At 40.8% G+C, this 25025-nt stretch overlaps 2 protein-coding genes across 5 annotated transcripts in view; one reads left to right on the top strand and one right to left on the bottom strand.

Moving 5' to 3' along the window:
• The window catches only part of rnf32 (ring finger protein 32), a 30402-nt gene extending 21800 nt beyond the window's left edge, over nt 1–8602 (top strand). For both annotated transcript variants that reach the window (XM_055664443.1, XM_055664449.1), the window contains 2 exons: nt 6260–6427; nt 7526–8602. In XM_055664443.1, the coding sequence (XP_055520418.1) occupies nt 6260–6427; nt 7526–7786 (429 nt within the window). In that variant the 3' untranslated portion in view covers nt 7787–8602. The remainder of the gene's footprint in view (nt 1–6259; nt 6428–7525) is intronic.
• Nucleotides 8603–8746: 144 nt separating this feature from the next.
• Nucleotides 8747–25025, bottom strand: part of lmbr1 (limb development membrane protein 1) — a 175962-nt gene continuing 159683 nt past the window's right edge. For 2 of the 3 annotated variants that reach the window (XM_055664404.1, XM_055664431.1), the window contains 2 exons: nt 16649–16810; nt 14358–15412 (listed from right to left, as the gene is read on the bottom strand). In XM_055664404.1, coding sequence (XP_055520379.1) covers nt 15327–15412; nt 16649–16810 — 248 coding nt within the window. In that variant the 3' untranslated portion in view covers nt 14358–15326. Of the gene's footprint in view, nt 9448–14357; nt 15413–16648; nt 16811–25025 lie in introns of those variants that run through there. The other variant, XM_055664412.1, reaches the window with a different exon arrangement.

Here is a 25025-nt window from a genome sequence, read left to right on the forward strand (position 1 = left end):
AGAGAAAACCCATGTGGTCATAGGGAGAATGTACAAACTCCGTACAGACAGCACCCCTTAATCAGGATTGAACCCAGTCTTTGGCACTGTAATGCAGCAACTCTACCGCTGCACCACTGGGCCACCCAGCTGATACCCTTGTCTCCATTTCACCCCGTGACCATCTCCACTCATCAGCCAATCACCTAATGTACCTTTGTCTCCTTATCAGCCCTGCCACCGAAGGAACTAGCACTCATAACATAGTAAAATAAATGGGGCTTTTTCAAATGATAGGATAGCCAGAGCATACAATGAAGGAATTATATTTATATTAAACCTTTCACATCTTACAACCAATGAGGTATCACGGAAGTACAATCACTTTGTAGTACAGAAATACTGCAATTTAAACCAATGAACTTCCAGGTTTGAATTTCAACAGGGTCGTGGCATTTGCCAGACTTGCATTGGAACTCTAAAGCAGTTTGAGAATGTTAGATTAACGTAGGTGTCAATTGTTCTTTGACAGTGATAAGAATTATTTTGTGGCAGGTGATCATATATGCTGCTTGAAAATTAAATGAAGAAAAACTAATGATACTATTTTCTTTGACATGTTTATGAGAAGTGCAGCCAGATTGGGATGTAATTCTCCAAACATAGCAATAAAAAAAAATTCAGAACGTTAGTTTAGTGTCTTAAAATTCACAAAATTGAATAAGGACAACAAATACAGTAAGTAAACAATTCTAAAATCTGGCCAGCCAACAAAATTGCAGGTTTACACGTAAAACCATTTATAACATTGGATTTTGTGATTTGAAAATATACTGTTTAAACACAAGTAAAATCAAAGAGTTTCAGACAACTTGATGGTTTCTGGTGGTGATACAGTAGTTTCCAGTAATCCATTTCAGTTTCTTAATAATTTAGATCAAAGTAGCCTAAAAGGTCACTGAAACTTTGTTATACCAATACCATATACAAGAATGTTTACACGAGGGAGACGTGTTCCTTGGAATGTAGGGTGCTTCATGGTACAGTTCTTTGATCTTTATCTATAAAATCTTCGTACAAATGTCATGCAATTGAAGTATGGCCTTTTATTGCAGCAATTAAATCTATTCAAATGCATCATATTATCAGCAGCTTTGCTGGTTGTATGGATGTTTTTAAAAGGTGGTAAGTTGGGTCTTTTGTGAAACAATTTGCTCAGCTTCATTTATTTCCCACAAAAGGAAAGCAGCCTTGTTTTCATGATTTGAACAATTTTGACTTAAATCTCACCAAACAGTATAATGGTTTTTGAGGTTTGCTTAGTCGCGAAGCTTCCTTTATCACACAGAGATGGCAAACAATCTGTTACTAACTTGAAGAGGTTTTGAACAGTGTGACTAAGAAGATATTAAACCAGTCAAGTCTTATCTTCATTGATACGTTGTAAATTCCTTGTTTATTTTAAGTTTAGTTGTGAGGCGTACTGGAGGTCAACACATTAGTAACCAATTTGTTGGCATTTAAATGAAAGTTTTCTAAAATGAGCAATGTCCACCAACTTGCTCTTCATTTGGACATTCATTGGCAGATTGTGTATTAACTTTATATTGGCGTGTTTCTAATGTGAAAATAGTAATAAATCAGAATTATTTTATCTTCACGTTTATCATTAAAAATAACACATGAAAGTCATTTAAAAAACGTGGAAAATCTTCCAATTGCAGCTTGATTGGATAAGGGTTGCCACCAAATTGTTAAGCTATTTTTAAGCTATTTAAAAAAATCTCTGGCAGTGTCTTCCATACCCCAGCCACAACCTGAAATCTTTACTACTAACAAAGTCTCATATGCCTTATTCCTGTCAGTCAATTTACAATGATCATGAATGTTCAGTTTAGTTTAGTTTATTATTGTCACATGTACCAAGGTACAGTGAAAAGCTTGTGTTATGTGCTATCCAGTCAAAGACTATACATGAATACAATCATGTTGTCCACAGTGCATGGATAAAGGGCACAACACAATATAACATTGAAGTCTGATAACGTATGATTAAGAATAGTTCAATGGTCTGCAATGAGGTAGACAGGAGGTCAGGACCACATTCTAGCTAATGAGGGGACCGTTTAGTTGCCTGATAAGATAGCTTTGATGTGGCTGGTCCAGGACAAATTTGCTGGTGATATTTATTCCTAGGAACTTGAAGCTTTCGACCATCTCTATTTAGACACCCTTTGTGTACAGTAGAATATGTGTGATGCTTTGCTTCCTGAAGTCAATCAAAATCTCTTTTGGCACCGGTATATACAGACATTTTTAATCAGTCCCTGCAAACATGTACTGTCCCTGCCTGCGTCAATGTCTCCACTATTGTCCCTGTACCCAAAAAGGCAGGGATTACTGGTCTTAATGACTACAGGCCTGTTGCACTGACCTCTGTAGTCATGAAGACACTAGAAAGGCTTGTGCTGGCCAAGCTGAAAAATATCACAAACTCCCTGCTGGACCCTCTGCAGTTTGCATATTGGGCCAATAGGTCTATGGATGATGCAGTCAACCTGGGCCTCCACTTCATCCTACAGCACCTGGACCGCCAGTGGACCTATGCGAGGATCCTGTTTGTTGATTTTAGCTCTGCATTCAACACCATTGTGCCAGAGCTACTATACTCCAAACTTTCCGAGTTGACTGTGCCTGAACCCCTCTGTTGGTGGATCACCAGCTTCCTGACAGACAGGGAGCAGCATGTGAGGCTGGGAAAGCACATCTCGGACGTGCAAACACTCAGCATAGGAGCACCGCAAGGCTGCGTACTCTCTCCTCTACTCTCTCTACACCAATGACTGCACCTCCACAGACACCTCTGTCAAGCTTCTCATGTTTGTGGACAACACAACCCTGATTGGACTGATCCAGGATGGAGAGCAATCTGCCTACAGACAGGAAGTGACACAGCTGGCATCCTGGTGCCGTCGCAACAACCTAGAGCTCAATGCTCTTAAGACAGTGGAATTGATTGTAGACTTTAGGAGAGCTCCCCCTCCCCTCACCCCACTCGCCATCAACAACACCACAGTCACATCTGTGGAGTCATTTAACTTTCCCCCAACATGGGAAAACCATCATCTCCAAGGACCCCACTTAAGTGGGGGGGACTTCCTCCATTGACTCACACAGCCACCAAAAGGCACAGGGACAGAGGATGTACTTCCTCATGGCAGTGCTTCGAACCACATCATCAAGTTCGCAGCACAATCTGCCACAGGCGATGATACAGAGAGGAGGTCCAAAACTCTACACGGCCATAACGAAGAATGTCAATGTTAACTGGACTTCACCTTCTCACATCATGGTCTGGTTCTGTAAAAGCACCAAGTCAGTGCCACCACAGATGATCAGACATGGGCACCACCCATGGTGAGAAGGCTGCAACGCACTTCCTTCGAATCGTCCGATCAGGGGTGCATTGAGAGCATTCTTACCAGCAGTTATTGTATGGCTGCACCAGAAGGCCCTACAGAGAGTTCCCGGAGAAGATCACCATTACCCCAACCAGCATCCAGACCTATACCCATGTACAAGCTGCAAGGGCCAGGAAGTGAGCGGGCAAGATCATCTCTGACCCCTCTCACCCTGGCCACAAACTCTTTGAATCACTTCCCTCTGGAAGGCGACTCCGGATTGTCAAAGCTGCCACAGACAGACATAAAAACAGTTTTTTTCCACGAGTGGTTGTTCTTTAATCAACAGCCAAAAATCTGTAGCCTCCCTTTGATCTGGTATTTTGTTGGTTCACATGCTTGATCAATGGTGTTTTATCATAAATGTTTTATTATTATTTATGTTTAGTGTTTTCTGAGTCATTCGTAACTGTCACTGTATGTCATGTTGTTACTTGTGGGTGGAGCACCAAGGCAAATTCCTTGTATGTGAATACTTGGCCAATCAACTTACTTACTTTTGTCTTGCTGACTGTGTGGGAGAGGTAGTTGTCTTGACACTGTTACAAGATTCTCAATCTCCTCTCTGTACTCTGTCTCATCATTATTCCATATCCGGCCCACTACGGTGATGTTGTCTGTGAATTTGTAGATCGAGTTGGATTGGTATTTGGCCACAGTTGGGAGTGTATAAGCAGTATAGTAGGGGGCTAAGGACACACCCTTGCATGGCACCAAAAATCTATTAAAATCTCAGCTTTCTGCGAGAGAGTGGGGGGTGTCACTGTTATGTGCTTGTTAAATGTCTGTATTAACATCATATTAACATGATGTGTCACCAATTGTGTTTTAACCTTCAAGTATTGCAGCAGGTATTTACAGCGAATTTCTTAAAGCTGTCTGATGCGGGTACCATTTTACCTAATTGGATGTATTGGTGGATGGGAAAGATTTAAACAGGTATCGGATTTAAACGGGTCGGGTCATTAAGGGCTCCGGTCAAACGGGTTTCCTGGCTGGCTTGCAGGTAAGTCCCTCATTCACGGTCACTCGCGTTATTTAGTATGTTTTTCACATCTCTCTCTCTCCCCCCCCCCCCCCCCCCCCCTCCAGGTTGGTTCTTCTGTTTGCCTTTATTTGCTTCAGTTTTATTTGTTTAAGTGTATCACGTTGTAGCTTTTGAAAGATTCAAGCGGGCATCAGACGCTTTCTAAGGGCTGAATCGGCCCATTCATGGGGCCATTCATCGCCTGGCACAGCTTAAAATCAAACTGCTGCATCGAGGCTCCCGATGCTGGCCAATTTTAACCGCACCGTACAATGAAATGCCCCGCGACCGGGCCGATTCAAGCTCCACGATTCTGGGCGGACAATGCTGCTGTTGCTGGAGTTCGGAGTCTGTCACCAACCAGGGGTGTGACAGACTCAGAATTGAGCACCCCCCCCCCCTCGTCGTCGTTTTGATAGCTATTTCTGCCCCTGGCAGAGGGGAGAGCCGACCCAAAGTTCCACAAGTTTGGAGTTGACATTTCTTGGGTCAATGGTAATGAAAGAAGTTGATGAATTGGAGCCTGACATAGGCGACTTTCTTATCCAGATGTTCCAGAGATGAGTGTAGGACCAGGGAGATGGCATCAGCTGCGTACCTGTTGTGGCAGTAGGCGAATTGCAGTAGATCAAGGCTGTCAGGCAGGCTGGAATTATGGAGTAACCAGCCTCTCAAAGCACTTCATGATAGTGGATGTCAAGGCCACTGGACAGTAATCATTAAGGCACGGGCTCTTGCTTTTCTTTGTCCAAGGAAGGATAGTGGTCTTCTTGAAGCAGGTGGGTACCTCATAACAGATAAGGGAGAGATTAAAGCTGTACGTGAACAATCCCGCTAGTTGATCCTCGCAGTTCCTAAGGAAGTGGCAGAGACTCCGTCTGTGCCAGTTGCTTTTCATGGATTCATCCTCAGGAAGGCCGATCTAACTGATGCAACTGTGACCATAGGAAGAGGCACACTCTAGCCTATGACAGGACAGATGTCATCGCCCTGTTGGTCTTCTGCTCTAAAGCGAGCATTGAATCATCAGAAATGTTCATCAGGGAGGGCCGCACGAGCACCGAAGGTTGGAAAAGCGATACATTTCAGGAAAGATGGGACCATGGAGTTATTTTTGTACCAATCTTCGGTGTTACTGCTCTTTCTCCAGTGGTCTGGGACTGAGCGTCACTCACCTCCCAGCATTTCCAAAACCAATCAACAAAAAGTACATCAGAACTGTGATGGAATACTAAGAAAGACACAAAGTGCTGAAGTAACTCAGCGGGTATGGCAGCATCTCTGGCGACGTGGATGGGTGACGTTTCAGATTAAATGGTCTTTGCCTGCACCTTCAGCCACACACAGGACATGGCATTACACTTCACTGGAATCACATCCACTGCCCTAGAAATTAATTCACTCTATCACCACCCTCACCAGTGGCTGCCGGGTGCATCTTTGCCAAACGCACTGCAGTTACTTATCTTGACCAATCCTACAGCATCCCCCAATCCTGGGACTTCATTAACATCACTGGCTCTTTCTACAGGTCTCCACCCTGTGAGAGACCTTTATTGTTACCATACCTGCCTTTCTCTTTCACTTAAAACTAGTTGTACTTCTAAATGGTCCTAGATTTCATAGAAGACCATTAACCTGAAAAGTGAACTCTACATCTATCGATTGCTTATTTAAAAAAAATGTTTAAGATATTTTCAGCATCTACAGACGGTATTTTACTTTGAGCCGAGCTGTCAAGTTCTGTTTTTATTGTGGGTCTGCTCATCGATGAATCTTTTTATTTCCACAGTTGCAAGAGATTAACGACAGGTTAGTGAGATCGTGCAACATAAATATTGATGAACTTTTTTCTGAAATTGACCACTCGGTAGCTCTAAGCAGAAGATTGCTGCAGCAATTTGCGAGGCAACGTGTTCACATTATATCTGAAGAGGAATGGGAGCAAATACAGCTGAAGGTCAGTGACAAAAACTGTTTCACGTTGATTATGGATGTTTCAGAACAACTATTAACTCTTGATTATGTCACTGATGGATAAAACTCTTACGCAAGCATAAACCTTCAAATCCAGAAACATGCTACAAGTGTATAATTGTCTATATTTATAAAGTACATAAAATGATGAGAGGCATAGATAGGTTAGACCGTCAGAACCTTTTTACCAGGGTGGAAATGTCAAAGACTGGAGCGCGTAGCTTTAAGGTCAGAGCAGTAAAGATTAAACGAGAGGTGTGGGACAGGTTATTTTAACCACAGGATGGTGGGGACCTAGAATGCCGTACCAGAGGTGGTTGTGGTGGTGGAGGCAGACCATACTGGCGTTGAAGAGGCTTTTAGATGAAAACATGAATATGCAACACGAAGGGAGGCGTGGGGATCATTCTCTCTTTCTCTGTCACAAAGCACAACCAAATAGAAAGACAACTATTATGCTAGGACTTTACCATCCACACACCTTGATAATCACCAGAACATCAATCAGCCCAAACATCCATAATGAAGAAAATTACTTGGAACTGGATGCAAGGGCTGCAGATGGGGAGAACTTCCCCATACCAACAATGTTCAATGCACACTAACATGCTAAGTACTTCAGACATCAGTCTGAAGAAATGTTTCGGCCCAAAACATTACCTATTTCCTTCGCTCCATAGATGCTGCTGCACCCGCTGAGTTTCTCCAGCATTTTTGTGTACCTTCGATTTTCCAGCATCTACAGTTCCTTCTTGAATGCTAAGTACTTCTCTCATTTTAGTTGTTGGCCTTTAGAACAGCAACTAATAAAATGTTTGAAACGAGATTGACTGACAAACCATTCAATGGTGTCAGAGAGACAAGAAACTGCAGATGCTGGAATCTTGAGCAAAAAAGGTGCAGGAGGAACTCAGTAGGTGAGACAGCGTCTATGGAGTGATTGGACAGCTGACATTTTAAAATTCAAAGACTCACTTAACATTGAATGAACAGTTGCCCTGAAATTCCTTTCTCACCTTCATTCTCGGTACATTGTGGTGTCCATTTCTCTTGTTAAATGCTTTTTATCATCTTTCCTCAGGCAATCCAGAGAGAGGTTTTTGATTGTCCAATTTGTATCACTCCATTGGATCACTTAAGCAGCAGAACATGCCAAGCTGAAGGGCATGGCGGACGAGAGCAAAGTCGTTTGCTTGTGCGACAAACAGTGCTGCTGTCCTGCTCACACACCTTCCACTACACTTGCCTGAAGGCCTTCGAGGACTTCACAGAGGGAGAGGATCACATTTGCCCATTATGCAGGTCAACTTATGAAAAAAAGATTTTGAGTATTAAACTGTAAATCTCCATTCTGTTCTTTCAAAATAAAACTGTTTCCTGTCATGCAGACAATATTTGAATTTTATTTTACTTCCTCAAGGATGAAAAGACTAAACGTCGAATGCATGTCGTTGTTTGGGTTTTCAATAAAGACGATGCAAATCAAGTTGAGATGATCCCACTTCCCATCTAAAACTAAACTTTATAGAATAACAGAAGTGCAAAGGATTTGCCATTTAAGAAAAAAATTTACTTTCACAAGTGAACTCCAAATACAGTCCATATCTTCAACCATCTTTTTCAATTATGTTCCATGGCCATCTTAAAACTCTTGCTTGGTTTCCTACTTCATCCGATTACCCTCCTCTCTGTTGCAACATAAACATTCCACCCACACTCTTCTCACCACAGATGATTAACAGTTGCCTTGTTTACACCTAGGTCACTGGAAAGGAGTGTTCACTTGGTTGGTTTAATGCCTAAATTGGTCACAGGATGCCGTCTTGTCACGTAAGCAGACTGGTTTTCACAGGGATTTTATATTTTGATAACTGAATCTCAGTTATATCTTAGGAAGAACCAGATATACACCAGTGAGATCCAAATCAACAGTACAGTTGGAAGGGTGATCTGCTGGCTGGAGGTGTGAAACCATTGGAGTCCCACAGGGATCTCTGCTTGAACCTGTGATATCCAAGTCTGTATGTCTCACTTCTGTTAATGCAGTGCAGCCTTTAAATAAATGCTTTTAGCATGCATCTTGGGAAGGCAAGATTGGGAAGCTCTGGTTTGGAACCTCTTGGTTTTCAACCAAGTGGAACCTCCAAACGGAAATAAGAGGCTCTTAAGACATTCTATGTAATTAAATGAGACATTACATGGTAAATTTGCCCAATGCTGTCTTGTATAGTTCTAATCATACAATTCAAGTGATGCATTTTTCTACATACTTTGACAAATTGCATACATTTGGAAATACACATTGAACAGTTAATTGAATTTATTGTAAACATAGGAGTCACAATGTAAGCTTTGATTACAAACTATTTTACAAAATAAACTATAAACATAATATAGGTACAATGTTGATGATACATTCTCAGTTCCAACAATGAAACAATACTAACATGCAATATGTCAATAACTTGAACACACAGGATCTGTATTCTAGATAACATCACTAAAGACCACTTAATGAATTGGCAGCTACTGGCTTGTTGCTTCTTTAAGTTACATCCCAATATATTCTGCAAGAGAATAAGGCAAACAATGTGTAATAAATCCAGTTATAAAAGTGTTCTATTGATATGAGCACTATTGGGCAAGCAGTATTTATTTGAGTCTCATAAGGAAACAGCAACTCAGAATATGAAAGAACAAAAATGTTAAAACAATTGCTTACTATTAAATGAAAATGGCAAGAACAGAACTAAGGTTTTGAAAATTATTACCAAACTAAGAAAAGAAGAAAAAAAGATTGCAATAATTACGATGTTCTTTTCGGATATCTCCATTTGGAAAAGTCACCATTTTCCTCGGGCATTCTTTTTCGAATATGTGAATCCTAAGGCATGCACATAGTATCCATGGATCTTTACTTCACCATTAATTTGTAAGCCGTAGAGAATTGTTCAGACAGCTATTAACATGTTTTAAACAAACCTCGGGAAAGGCAGCACGATTCTATAAGAGAATGAGCGTAGCGTTTGCATAAAGAACATACAATAATGCTAATTTAATAATCACATTTCAGAAGCGTGCACAATACTTCCCACTTCCCACAAGAGTGATCCCTTTGCTCCATGAATGAAGTTATTAAATTAAGGGCACTTGTGTAGAACTACGCTCAGACTGCTTCATTGCAGCAGTTGAGGCTGAATTCAAATGTAGTATGTTTCCATGCTACTGATCTTCTAACATGGGATTTAACTTGGAATAAAACTAAGTCTTTGGAAGGAAGAAAAAAAATTACTGTTAACCTGACGACTTACAATATACAAACACCTCTAATATAAAAATCAAGGGATCTAGATACTTCACTCCTTTGTTTGCAAACATATAGCAGAATAAATATAAATAACTTGCACAAGTCTATCCCAACACAAATTCATAAAGAACTGACCAAAGGATAACACGAACAACTAATGTAATAAAAGGAACTGCAGATGCTGGTTCATACCAAAGATAAACCAAAAGTGCTGGAGTAACTCAGTGGGTCAGACAGCATCCCTGGTGAAAATGGACAAAATGGTCCGAAGAACAGTCTTGACCTGAAATGTCACCTGTCCATTTTCTCCAGGGATGCTACATGACCAGCGAGTTACTCATGCGCTTTGTGACTACCTTTGATAAAACTAACATCTTGGATAGTCAACTTAAATGTTAGAAAATAATTGCTTTTGTTTTATTTTCGTGCATAGTAACATACATTAATCATCTATTTTAAAAACACCCAAGCCTCCATTTCAGTGCCCAACAACAATTTCATACAGTGGTGACTGCCTGGTTATCACACAATTTGCAAGTCATGAAGAAGAAAATGTTTTGCTTGTTTATGGACTTAAATGTCACCATCGGTTTCTTCAACTTGAATTTTTTTTTAAGTTCAGTATTGCTGCAGAATTCTAATTTAAATAACTATAGTAAGTGTTTTCGAAAGCAATGGCGTACACATGTTGCACTTAAGCAAACATGGCTCTTTGCAGGGACAATTACGACTTCATAGTTGGTAACTAAAAGAAACATGTAGCTGCCAATTCATCACACTGTAATGAATCATTTGCTCCCAAAATGAATATTGTTCACAAGAGGAAACAATCTAAAGTGTTGCTTCACAGCACAGCAATTAGAAAGTTTTTCACATTTGAACTTGGATTTGTACACACATTTGAAATAAACAAAAAAAAAATTATTTTTATTTTCCAGTAATCCAACCACAAATAGGTGCCCAGATGTCTGTGCGTATTGTTACCACAATGGTCTTTACCCAACAGAAATTTTACTGGCACCACAGAATAGGCCGCACTAAGTTTACTCAAACATAAAATTATCTGTATTTTGCATTTCCTTTTAATTGCAACAGGGCAGGAAAATATTTCTACATGTCAGATCACAGTGCATAAGACAATAAAGATGCAATTTACTATAACAAACTCCATCAATATGTACACAAAATATATTGCTACAAAAATGTGATCAAAAGATAAAAACTCACGAGAGGTATGAAGAAATAAATCACAGTGAATTTGTCATTAAATAAACTCTTTAAAAGGCAAGAAGCTGGGAAACTTATAATTAACCCACTGGTGGAGGCCTTTGCGGTTGTGTCACAAAAGTGGGCCATTTTGGTCGTGTAAATAATTCTACATAAAACTACTACTGAGCAAATCTTATTAAACTGGATTTATCATCATACCAGGATCTTCTGCATTCGGTAGAAATGCCAGACTAAACATGTAGGATTTGCTAAGGGCAGAGGCTGGGAAAACTCATGGAATCAAAATAGAAGTTGTGATGCCTCGAACAAATCTGGTACCTTTACTTTTACCTTGTTGTCACGGCGCCAGAACCAAAGGTCAGTGATACCAAAACAAACACTGAAGTAGTTCAACTTCTGTAGTTACTGCAACTTGCTTTTTACTTCATATTCACAAACTGATATGTTAGTCAAGGGGAATCGAATGGTGGCAGCAAGGCAGTATTTACTTCACTTGGTGTTTTTACACTACTGTCTTTTTAATTCACATTTGGTGAGAATGACCTCTGGATATATATCCTCTTAAAAAGCAGCCAGCCTCCATAAACCAGCAGGGCACTGCTATCCAACACACAGAACCAAAATGAAAACACACTGAAGGGCTTTATCATTTAACTCTTCTTGAACTGTTGATGCAAACCTGGTAATAGATTATCTGCTCATGTTAACTTTGTATATGACACCACGGTTTCCTAGGAAAGCACCCCCCCCCCCCCCGACCCCGACCTGCCCACGGAGAACATGTAACAAAAAGGACAACTGTCTGCCCACTTATAGACTGCACTCCTCTCACTTTAAAAGTGCTTACATTTCAATGGATTAACCACTGCATCTTGCTCCTCTCTCAACAATGTAAAACTTTCCAATGAAAATGAAATATGTATACCATCAGCATGCAACAGGTTATTCTTAAAAGGGTATAAGAAAGTAGTATTCGTAGATTCGAAAAGCGTAGAGAGATAGATCAGTTACGAATACTGACAAATTAAAGCCACAGCACATCTTCATTTCCACTTTGCTAAAGAGTGCAAATCTAGATTATGGCATCTAGTTAGGTCACACTGGAATCATTCGTACTTTGAACCCCAAAAAATGAGAGAGCTTGATGCATGGCTTCACTTTTCCTCAATCATGCTATGCTCCAATGTCAGATGTATACGAGTCAGCGTTTTGCTTATGATCCTGAAAATGCTTGACACACTCTAGTTTCATTCTAGCAATATTGCAGCATTGTATTAGGTTCAGCTCAAGACAAAGCCACCCACCTCTGCACATTTGTATCCAAGTGACATTAACTGGAAGCAGCTTCATGGGCATTTTCTGCAAAGAATGATCACTTTCACACTGACTGGACACAGTCAGGGTTACAGATAAGGAACAACGAGTGGCAAAGTAAAACAGAACGCAGATTAGCGTTACTGAAAACACTTGGGCCAGAAACAATTTAAGTGGAAAAATTAGGTGCTCACCAACACGTTGAAGTAATAATTAGTCACCACCATGCTGCTGATTCAAAGCTTTCTAATCTTGTAACCTAGCCAAAGTATCATACATGCTTTACTTTCTCCACTATTCAAGTTTACAGTGGGCCACATCTTTAAATTTCATATTTTGTTGAAAAGGCCAGACTCAGTTTACCATGGTCCTATGAGCAAAAATATGCCCTTCACAGTCTATGCTCATGTGGATAGATTGTCAGACACTGGTGAATAGATCCTTCATTTAGCCATTCAGACTAGAATCGACATGAATGGGTTTGTCAAAACGGATCACAGTTAATGTAAACAGAGCTAACATTGATGCAAGGTAACTAAGGTCTGTACAATTCAGAATGTGATCAGCATCTGCAGCACACATCTTTCTGGAATGATGCAATGCCATCATTATAAAGCTCAGTTTCCTGACAGATCACAACAAATGCCCTTTATTCCCCACTATCAATTATTTTCCAACAATAATTTGAGATTTGTTTAAAAAAAAACTTTTCTTAGACCAAATCAAATTAATCTGCATGGGTAACAGTGATTGATATCACAACATAAATTTATTAGTGTTCAGCTCTTCATAGAAAAACTAAAACAATTCCGTGTGTAGGAAGGAACTGCAGATGCAGGTTTATGCAGATGATGCACACGAAACGCTGGAGTAACTCAGCGGGTCAGGAAACATCTCTGGAAAAAAGGGATCAGGTGACGTTTCCAATCCTTCTGAAAGCGGTCCAAACTAAAATGTCTCCTATTCCTTTCTCCAGAGATGCTGCCTGACCCGCTGAGTTACTCCTTAATTGTGTGTCTATCTTCTGTAACAATTCCATTGTATTTGGATTCTGAAACACAACAGAAATAAGAGCCAATTCAAATAAATGGGAATTATGTTTTTTTTAAATAGCCTACAACAAGATGTCAAGTGAAATTACTGCAGAATTAAGAACAAATAAATTTGTGTGGTTATAGCACCTTACTATACATCTGAGATATCCTGTTCCCTTAATAATCAATGAAGTATTTTCAAGAACAGTTAAGTGTTTACTAGTTGGAATGATGAAGTAGATAGTGGATGGTAAGTGAATCAAAGGACGTCTCAATTTGCATATCTGGCCTCATCCCAAATTAATCACCAGCAGAAAGGATATTTTGTGAAAATAGTTATGTCATATTTTAAATATTGGTGAACTCATCCTTCCCCCCCACCTGTATAGGTAAACTTACAGATAAAATATGTATAATTTTCCACTAACAATAGGATCAGACTATCATAAATCGCCACCTCGTTTATAGATCTTTAATGGATTAGAAGGGCATTAAATAATCCTTGTGGAAACAAAGAACTGCAGGTGGAGGCAAAATGGTGTAACTCAACTGGTCAGGCAATATCTCTGGAAAAAGGCAGTCTCAAGAAGAATTCCAACGCAATGCGTCACCTATTGCTTTTCTCTAGAGATACTGCCCGACCCGCTGAGTTACATTTTGTGTCTCTCTGTGGTGTAAACCAACATCTGCAGTTCCTTCCTATGCAAGGAACTGTAGATATGGGTTAATACATCTCTGGAGAACATTGATCCATGTTCTCCAGAGCTGCTGCCTGACATGTTGAATTACTTTTGCACCTTGTGTACTATTAAGTAATCCTTTATGCTGTTTCTCCTCTACACTGCACAGAAATGGTAGTGAACCATGAATCCACTGGTTACAGGAAAGACTGTAGGAGCAGATTTCAGTTTGTAACCAGCTGATCATATAATTTGTCAGCAAATTCACATCTCCTCCTGCAGTTCTCTCTTAATGTCATGCAATGGGATAGCAAAATGTGTTGCACTGTAGGTGAATTTTCTCAGATACCAAGACAATAAATACCTTTATTATTGGTCCAAGGGAATTATAAACGTAAAAGTAATACTTCAAACAGATGAATACAAATTTCTAGCTGACCCATAAACTTGAATGGAAAAGCCAGCAGAATCTGCACAGCAACCAAACGTTCCCGGACAGCCGATTAGCCAAGATAGATCTGAGAGCAACCAACTGGTACCTGGATTGCTTTGAATTTGCAAGGACACAGCTTTGCAATTGCTGGCATAAAAGATCATTCACTTAATACCTATCCGAATGCCATTTGGGTTTTATTAATCAAAAAATCCAACCACCTATTTTTGTGTTTTGTAATGGAAGATTGAAAACAAATTGGTTTTAATATGATAGAAGAGTGGAGGCAACAAACAAAACAGATTTTCTTTATGCTAAAGCTTATACTGCTGTATTGAGCTAAAGAATGTGAACAGGACCAAAATTAGCATAGAGTCAAGGTTGGATCAGCTGAAATATTGTAGATTCTGTTCTAAAGCAGTAAATGGCAACAGCTCCACAATATCAACAGAACAGCCAGAATTCCAAGGATCTCTGCAAGAGCACATTTGTTGTAAAGACATTTCCAGAAGCAGTCCAGGAGCCGGTTACACTAATGTTTCAGTGACTGACAGACCAATCATTCCCGAAAGGATCCCAAATCGTAATAGGATGATTTGTAGTGGTTACTCTGAATGCTGCATCACAGTCCAAGCCAAACATATTCAGTAGTATTCAGAATTTGATGGCAAAGCATGGAGTCCCAGACATTTACTTCCTGCGCGTGTCCAAGTTTGAATTTTCTCACAACTGAACCCTTCGTTGATTCTTCATTGCATCTGAAAATAAATGACCATTAAGACTCAAGATGGGTGGAGTGGAATGTCATATAGCTGAATCCTTTGCTTCCCCCTCCCTCCTCTATGCACACTTAAAATTGTCTTTAATTTGCCAGATATCGCTTCTCAGAACGATTTTTGATGTCCATTTGCAGAATGCAGGACCTTCTCTGTATCTTGCGTCCTATTTGAAAGATGTAAATTATTCAGACCTAGAGAAAAAGAAAATGAAGTTCAAGAAATGTAAGTTTCATTTCTGATGCACGGCTATTAATCCCACATTTCAAGTTAATTGCTAAAGAAAGTTATGCTCAATATTTTGGCAAGTGTAAAAAGCATGTGCAAACATTCACACCATATGGAACAAGACACAATAACATTTTCATAATTAAATACTGGAGTTAAATATTATAGTTAAATATTTCATAGACAATATTGCAGATGCTGTTAATCTGAAATGTATCAGCATGTCAAGCAGTGAAAGGCCTGGATAGCGTGGATGTGGAGAGGATGTTTCCACTACTGGGAGAGTCTTAAGACCAGAGGCCATCACCTCAGAATAAAAGGACGTACCTTTAGAAAGGAGATGAGGAACAAATTCTTTAGTCAGAGGGTAGGGAATCTGTGGAATTCATTGCCACAAATGGCTGTTGAGGCCAAGTCATATTTTTTATAGCGCAGTTTATAGATCCTTGATTAGTAAGGGTGTCAGGGGTTATGGGGAGAAGGTGGGAGAATAGGTTAGAGCGGGAAAGATACATCAGCCTTGATTAAATGGTGGAGTAGACTTGATGGGCCGAATTGCCTAATTCTGCTCCCATTGCTGATGAGAAGATGGGGAATGGAAGAGAGTTGACATTTCAGGTCAAAGGTGGAAAGCATGAACGATGTAATGAGGTATAAGCAAAAAATAGAGGCAGACGGTGTGAAGGGTGATAGAAGGCATTGGTTGGCAGCAAGGGAGATCATAGATCATGCCATAGAATAGTGCGGGGAGTCTTGGCACAACTTTATAAAACATTGGTTAGGCCACATCTGAAGTATGTGCAGTTTCGTCACACACAATAGGAAGGACATGATTTCACTGAATAGGCTGCAGAGGTGATTGGCTAGGTTGATGGAAACTCGTTTAGGATCCTGAAAAATTGCAGTATAATTGTGTAATTGCACACCAACTCCCAAGGCCAGAAAGTGCTTAAACCTTTCCAGAGGTTATGAGCCAAAAGAAGTATAAATTTTTATAAACCAATGCAAAGCTACATTTTATTGTTGCACATAGACCTCAAACTGATTTAGCAACTTTGAGAAAGCAGTAGTCCCTCGTCTTACTTCTAACATTAATCGTTCAAGCAACAATGATCCTTCATGACCACGTCCTGCATTGGCAGTTCACCACATGGGCAAATGGAACTTGAGTTAAGGAAGAATTAATAGAAGTTGCCCTTTACCTAAAGCTTGAAGCAGTTCTCCTCTTACAGCAGATGTAAATTTTTTAATCAGGCATAAAGTCGTCACCACAGCAAATAACAGATTGTATGAGACTACAATGTAAAAGTTGCCAAGCCAATTAAACCTTCCAAAGTCTCCAAGTAGGTCAAATCTGGTGATTCCTGTTAAAACAAAAACATATGTTAAAGATTAAGGAGAATCCTGAGACATTGAGTATGTCAAGGGAAAAAGTGTATCTGGGGAAAGAATAGGAACCCACATTTATATGTGAATTATATGTGAATTTATAAGGTCATTTATATGTGAAACCACATGAGATGGGGCAAGGTCCTCAATGAATATTTCTCCTCTGTTTTTACATGGGGAAAGTAAAGATGAGAGAGCTTGGCAATGTTAATAAGGATATCTTGGGATAGTTTTCATTGCAGTAGAGGTTTAGTTCAGAGATACAGCGCAGAAGCAGGCCCTTCGGCCCACCAAAACCTGGGTCTCTGGAGCTGTGGGGCAGCAACTCAATGGCTGTGCCACCGTGCCATCCACTGGTGGTGTTGGACACCGTACAACATGGTGGCATATAAATCAAAGGGAATGAGTAAGAGTGTCAAAAGTTACAGGGAACAGGTAGGAGAATGTGGTTGAGGGGGAAAAATAGATCAGCCACGCAAGAACGGCGGAGTAGATTCAATAGGCCAAATGGTCTAAATCTGCTCCTGTGTCTTATGGAATCAAGTTGGGACATTTTGTGATAGCTGTATAAGACGTGGAGAAGGCCACACTTGGGAGCATTGTGTTCAATTTTGGTCACATGGTTATTGGAAAGTTGCTATTAAGAGGGACGAGTGCATTGAATATATCAAGGAGTTGCAGGGAACAACGTACTGAATTATTGGGACAGGGGGGGCAGGCTAGACTTTATTTAATGCAAGGAACGGCGGAGTAGATTCAATAGGCCAAATGGTCTAAATCTGCTCCTGTGTCTTATGTAATCAAGTTGGAACATTTTGTGATAGCTGTATAAGATGTGGGGAAGGCCACACTTGGGAGTATTGTGTTCAATTTTGGTCACAAAGGTTATTGAGGGTTTAATTTAAGAGGGACGAGAGAGTGGTGAATATATACAAGGAACTGTCTTGCACTCAACGAGGGTAGTTGATTGGGACAGTTCATTGGCTATATTTAAGAGGGAGTTAGATGGGGCCCTTGTGGCTAAGGGGATCAGGGGGTATGGAGAGAAGGCAGGTACGGGATACTGAGTTGGATGATCAGCCATGGTCATATTGAATGGCGGTGCAGGCTGAACTAGAATGGAGAGCCAGGCACAAAATTTCTATGTTTCTAGGATTTAATGTGAACTGGAGGGTCATCAGAGGATGGCAAGTATTTGGAATGAGCTTCCATAGAGGCAGGGTTAATCGCATTTAAAGGACATTTGGACAGGTTCACAGATAGGAAATATTTAGAGTGATATTAATCAACGTGGGGAAATGGGACTAGTTTTTATGAGCATTGTCATGGATGCATTGGTTGAAGGGCCTGTTTCCATGCTGTGTAACTGATTCTAAAGATCAAAGAGATTTCACACAAAGACTGTAACAAATCACTGACAGACTGACTCCCTGATGAAATTACACATTTCTGCATATAGAAGACCAAATATCATGTGTCAGATAATAATGCAGGTAACAATTACAAGGCTGCACTCCAGCATACATTTGACATTTACATCATGAATGAAAAATAAATTGACAACGCTTATGCACGGGGAACTCCTGCTCTTGAAAATGGCAGTTGTAATCCAAAGGCAATTAACAACAAGGCACATTTATTTGGACAAGCAGCATTTGTGGAGGAAAATTGTTATCCACATCTGGCCTCTCCTCCCACTAATTGCCAACAATCCCAACCCCCACCCTACTCTCCCCTCTCCCCCCTACATTGCTGCTACAATCTTTGTTCCCTCTCAGCACTGATGTACCACCTCAACCAGAAAAATATATATTTTTGCCTCTACAAATGCCGTGTGATCTGCTCTGTTCTTCCAGCATTATGTTTATATCCCATACGCCAGTGTCAGCAATATCTGACATCTTAATGGCCAGCACGGTGGCGCAGCTGTAGAGTCGCTGCCTTACAGCACCAGAAACCAAGGTTCAATCCTGATTGTGGTTGTAGACACAAAAAGCTGGAGTAACTCGGATCCAAAACGTCACCTATTCCCTTTCTCCAGAGATGCTGTCTGACACGCTAACTCACTCCCGCTTTTTGTGTCCATTTTCAATTTAAACCAGCATCTGCAGCTCCTTCCTACACACTGACTCTGGGGGATGTCTGTGCGGAGTTTGTACGTTCTCCCTGTGACCGTGTGAGTTTTCCACGGGTGCTATGGTTTCCACCCGCACTCCAAAGACGTACAGGTTTGTAGGTTAATTGGCTTTGGTAAAAACTGTAAATTATCCCTAGTGCGTAGGATAGTGCTGGTGTACGGGGGTGATCACTGGTCGGCACGGACTCAGTGGGCCGAAGTGCTTGTATCTCTAAACTAAATTAAACTAATTCACATCTACTCCTTCCCAGCCACCCCATAACATTTAGCCTAATTAACGGCAACAGAATTAGACATTTTTGCCATCTAACAGGATAGCAATGAACATGATGCCACTTGTTTAGAGCTGCAGCCCAAGGCAAAATTCCACCACACAATGAAGCGTCACTTCACAATGCTGTGCAGTGAGTTTTTCAGTCCTCATTTTGGTGCAATTCAAAAATATAGGCATTGATATCGATAGTGACAGGTAACAAAATAGTGAAAAGGCTGTTTTGCATGCTAACTTGGCAAATTAAACCATACACAAGTACAATCAAAATGCATAGGTACAACGGGTGGAGCAAAGAGTCTCACGTCCTGTTTGTCCTCTCAAACTCTGAGAAAGGAAACTTTGCAGAATATAGTGCGAGTGCAGAAATATTGCCTTTGGCCAGTCCCAATTTTTCCTGTTTTTCCCCCACATTCTCCCTATTACAATCAGTCTAAAGAAGGGTCCTGAAACGTCACCTATCAATTTTCTCCAGTGATGCTGCCTGACCTATTAAGTTACCTCAGCATTTGGTGTTTATCTTGGATATCAACCAGCATCTGTTGTTCCTTTTTATTACAATTGTTCTTCTTAATGTTACTGCTTTCCCAAAGTGGCATGAAAGAGAGAGAGAGAGAGAGAGAGAGAGAGAGAGAGAGAGAGAGGGAAAGGGAAGCTGTTTGTGTGATGGGCTGTGCTGTCGTCACAACTCTGCAAGAAATTGACAAGTTATTAGATACGAGCCCAATTTCTTTAGTTTTCTGAGGGAGTATAGGCATTGTGCTTTCTTGGCCTGGTATCGATAAGGATGGACCAGGCCAAATTGTTGGTTGTCAGTTTCTTTTGAACTTGGGCCTTATTTAATTAAATCTTCGTACACTTAACCAATGCAGGAAATTTTGCAGATTCAAAAAAACTGAAACACAATGACTTCTCCACACAGCCAGAGTTATATCAACGATAGACAAAATTGCTGGAGAAACTCAGCGGGTGCGGCAGAAGAAAGGAAGAGGAGGAGCCAGAAGGCTGAGGGAAAGTTGAGAAGGGGAGGAGAAAGCAAGGGCTACCGGAAATTGGAGAAGTCAATACTCAGGCCACCGGGATGCAGACTGCCCATATGAGGTGCTGCTCCTCCAGTTTCCGGTGGTGCTCACTCTGGCAATGGTTATCATTATATCAATGATACTGCAGTAATTGAGATTAGTTAATCCAGCAAAGTGGATGGTAGAAATTGTAATGTTAGGCTACCTGGCGCACAGCTGTATGCACCAGGGGCTACCAAATGGAGAACATGCAACTTGCCTATTCAGAGTCCTACGAGTTCTTCCTTTGAATTATCCCAAGGGAGAACTTGTGAAATAATTGTTAATGCTATTATACACAGAGCACAGGGAGAGTAAAATATTTTTCTGAAAGCTTTGAGCATTTTGTGTCTATCTTCGGTTTAAACCAGCATCTGTAGTTTCTTCCCACACATCTACTCTCTCAATTCCTTTAGGAACTTTAATATTTTTCAAGTACAGTTGTTCCGCACTCTTTTCATCTCAAGAAAAAAATAGCTCAATTCTACGCACCCTTAACCTGCAAAATCCCTCAATGGCATAGTTTAATATGGAGAGAAGGAATGGGTGACGTTTCAGGTCAAGACACTTCTTTCAGCCTGAAGAAGAGTCTCGACCCGAAACATCACCCATTCCTTCTCTCCAGAGATGCTGCCGGTCCCGCTGAGTTACTCCAGCATTTTGTGTCCATCTTCAAATGGCGTCACGCGCTCCTGACGGCTGTGCGGACGCATAAAGTTGCACACGACCTTCGCGAGACCATCGTGCCTCAACGCGACCACGACGTTGCGTAATTAGCGTGCCAAAGACATGTAAGTGGGACAGGGGCATTAAGACAAGGAGAGGCGGAGAGAAAATGTTGGTAACAGGATAGAGACAAAGATTGTAATGGCACGTACATTGCATTCAGAAAGTATTCAGACCCCTTCACATTTTGTTACAATAGACAATAGGTGCAAGAGTAGGTCATTCGGCCCTTCGAGCCAGCACCACCATTCAATATGATCATGGCTGATCATCCCCAATCAGTACCCTGTTCCTGCCTTCCCACCATATCCCCTGACTCTGTTATCTTTAAGAGCCCTATCTAGCTCTTTTGAAAGCATCCAGAGAACCGGCCTCCAACACCCTCTGAGGCAGAGAATTCCACATACTCACAACTCTGTGAGAAAAGGTGTTTCCTCGTCTCCGTTCTAAATGGCTTACCCCTTATTCTTAAATTGTGGCCCCTGGTTCGTAACAGCCTTATTTTAAAATGGATTAAATTCTTTTTTTTTTTTATCAATCTACACATAATATCCCAGAGTGAAGAAGTGAGAACAGGTGTTTAGAAATGTTTGAAAAGTAATTAAAAATAAATAACTGAAATATCACATTTACATAAGTATTCAAACCCGTTACTCAGTACTTTGTTGAGGCACCTTTGGCAGCGATTACAGTCTCAAATTTTCTTGGGTATGACGCTACAAGCTTGGCATTTCTCCCATTCTCCTCTGCAGATCCTCTCAAGCTCTGTCAGGTTGGACGGGGAGCATTGATGCACAGCTATTTTCAGGTCCCTCCAGAGATGTTCGATTGAGTGGCTCTGGCTGGGGCACTCAAGGGCATTCACAGACTTTTCACGGCCACTCCTGCGATGTCTTGGCTGCGTACTTAGGGTCGTTGTCCTGTTGGAAGGCGAACCTCCGCCCCAGTCTGTGGTCCAGTACACTCTGGAGCAGGCTTTCATCAAGGATCTCTCTGTACTTTGCTCCGTACATCTTTCCCTCGATCCTGACTAGTCTTCCAGTTCCTGCCGCTGAAACACGTCCCCACAGCATGATGCTGCCACCACCATGCTTCACCGTAGGCATGGTATTGGCCAGATGATGAGCGGTGCCTGGTTTTCTCCAGACGCGACGCTTGGCTTTCAGGCCAAAGAGTTCAATCTTGGTTTCATCAGACCAGAGAATTTCATTGTCTGAGAGTCCTTTAGGTGCCTTTTGGCAAACTCCAAGCGGGCTGTCATGTGCCTTTTACTGAAGAGTGGCTTCCATCACGCCACTCTACCATAAAAGCCTGATTGGTGGAGTACTGCAGGTATAGTTGTCTTTCTGGAAGTTTCTCCCATCTCCACAGAGGAACTCTGGAGCTCTGTCAGAGTGACCATTGGGTTCTTGGTCACTTCTCAGACCATCGCCCTTCTCCCCCGATTGCTCAGTTTGGCCGGACGGCCACCTCTATGAAGACTCCTGTTGGTTCCAAAATTCTTTCATTTAAGAATGACGGAGGCCACTGTGCTCTTCGGGACCTGCAATGCTGCAGAAATTGTTTTACACCCTTCCCCAGATCTGTGTCCTGTCTCAGAGGTCTACGGCCAATTCCTTCGTCTTCATAGCTTGGTTTTTGCTCTGACATGCACTGTCAACTGCAGGACCTTATATAGACAGGTGTGTACCTTTCCAAATCATATCCAATCAATTTAATTTACCACTGGTGGACTCCAATCAAGTTGTAGAAACATCTCAAGGATAATCAATAGAAACAGGATGAACCCAAGCTCAATTTTAAGTGTCATTGCAAAGGGTCTGAATACTTATGCAAATGTGATATTTCTGTTATTTCTTTTTAATTACTTTGCAAAAATGTCTAAACACCTGTTTTAGCTTTTTCATTCTGGGGTATTGTGTGTAGATTGATGATAAACAAAATGAATTTAATCCATTTTAAAATAAGGCTGTGACGTAACAAGGTAGAATAAGTGAAGGGGTCTGAATACTTTCTGAATGCACTGTAAATTATTACTGGCATCGGCAATTAGAAAAGAGAAATAGACACATTTCGGCTGAAAATCGGCTGATAATCTAAAATAGAAAGAGATGCTGATAATAACAGTGGTTCTGCCAGCAAGATCTCTGGGAGAGAGAAGAAAACCGGTAAATTTAGAAGTGAGTAGCCTTGCATCCGAATTGGCCAGTTGTGATACATATTGGAAAGCTGCCTGAAGTCGTGAATAGGTCTTTCTGATATTTGCCAAGGGCGAAGACGAGATGCTGCTCCTCAAGGTGACATTGGGCGACACTGCAACAGTGTGGAAGTGAGCAAGCAAATTAAAATAACAGGCAAGGGGAAACAAAGGGTCACCCTTGTGGATACTGGACATGAATAAAACCCAAATCAATACCCCAAAATAACTAAAAAGTGCATAGAAAGACCCACAATTCTGTGCATAAACAACATGTTTTTTTTTTAACAATGAGGCAGACTTCTTTCATAAAATAGTAGCGCTGATTCTGGGTTGTACAATAATCTTTCAAGAGTTCATTCTTCTACATCTTCAAAAGTGACAGATGGGAAAAGAAAGCTCTCATAAGCCATAGATCTATTACTTGGCATAGCTTAAACCAACACTGAATTTAAAAAAATTGAGATGTGATTTTGGAATAAAGCCAACATTTTAAAAATGCTGGCATTTGATATTATATTAGAGGCTTAACGATTCCTTGATTCCAATATATCAATTGGATGGATCACTAATTACTACTTGAATTTAAAATATATTTGTCCCACATTCATGAAATACCTGTTCAATATTCTTCCAGTCATAATATTATAGACACTAAAGCTTCATAAACTTTGAGCATAGTTAAGAAAAGTTGCTTTAACCTCTGCATTTCGCAAACAATGGGGCCTGTTAAACATATTTTCCAAACGTGCAATGAATAATTGTGGGCGTTAAGGTGCATTTACAATAGTGCCAAATACTTTGCCATTATGTAACAGTTAAAAATCGTTAGGTTAGTCAAAAAGTTTTTTTTTTTTTTTTAAATAACAAAACAAGCAAAAGCTGCTGATAAAATCATTTTGTGCTAATGATATATCCATACGGCTGCACACAGAATATAAGGAGTGGCACGGTGGTACAACGGTAGAGTTGCTGCCTTACAGTGCCAGAGACCTAGGTTCGATCCTGACTACAGGTGCTGTCTGTATGGAGTTTGTATGCCCATGACCTGTGCGGGCTTTCTCTGGGAGCTCCGGTTTACTTCCACTCTCCAAAGACAAAAAGGTTCGCAAGCTAATTGGCATGGTAGAAAATTTTTAAAACTGGCCCTAGTGTGTTTGCAGGATAGTGTTAGTGTGCGGGGATCATTGGTCGGCAAGTACTCGGTAGGCCAAAGGGCTAGTTTCCGTGTTGTATATCTAAACTAAACTAAAAAGTAGCATGGGAGTAACAGACCATGTAAAAAGATGGCCATATGTTGCAACTTGCATGTTTCAGATTTAAAACCTCTATGACAAGCAGCACGCCATTGATTGTAAACCCACAATGACATCTACACATTTGTACATTTTAATACAACCTGAAAAGGATCTGTGGATAAAGACATTTCTCCCTTGATTTAATTCTTACATTACATTGTCATCTCCAATTGTACTTCCATCCCACAGCAGGCTCTTCTACCACAACCAGTTCACGGAGATGCTTTGTAGATTGCTCAGCAGGCAAATCAGAGATCAGTGCATGATCAAGTGAACTGTCAGTTCTTGGCACATCACCAAGCATATCGGCTAAGGGGAGAGGCTTTTCATCATGACTGCCTTGAAGTGTTGGCTGCTGCTGGGACTTGAACTCAATGACAAAGCTCCAAGGCAAATATTAAACCTAGCACCAAAATATCAAGATGAGCCAATATCTTAGAGCATTCTGATGAGTGAAGAGTGTCCATTTTGTCACACTGAAGTGTGCATGACTGATTACA

This window comes from Leucoraja erinacea, chromosome 2, assembly GCF_028641065.1.
Source record: "Leucoraja erinacea ecotype New England chromosome 2, Leri_hhj_1, whole genome shotgun sequence".
Lineage (NCBI taxonomy): Eukaryota > Metazoa > Chordata > Chondrichthyes > Rajiformes > Rajidae > Leucoraja > Leucoraja erinaceus.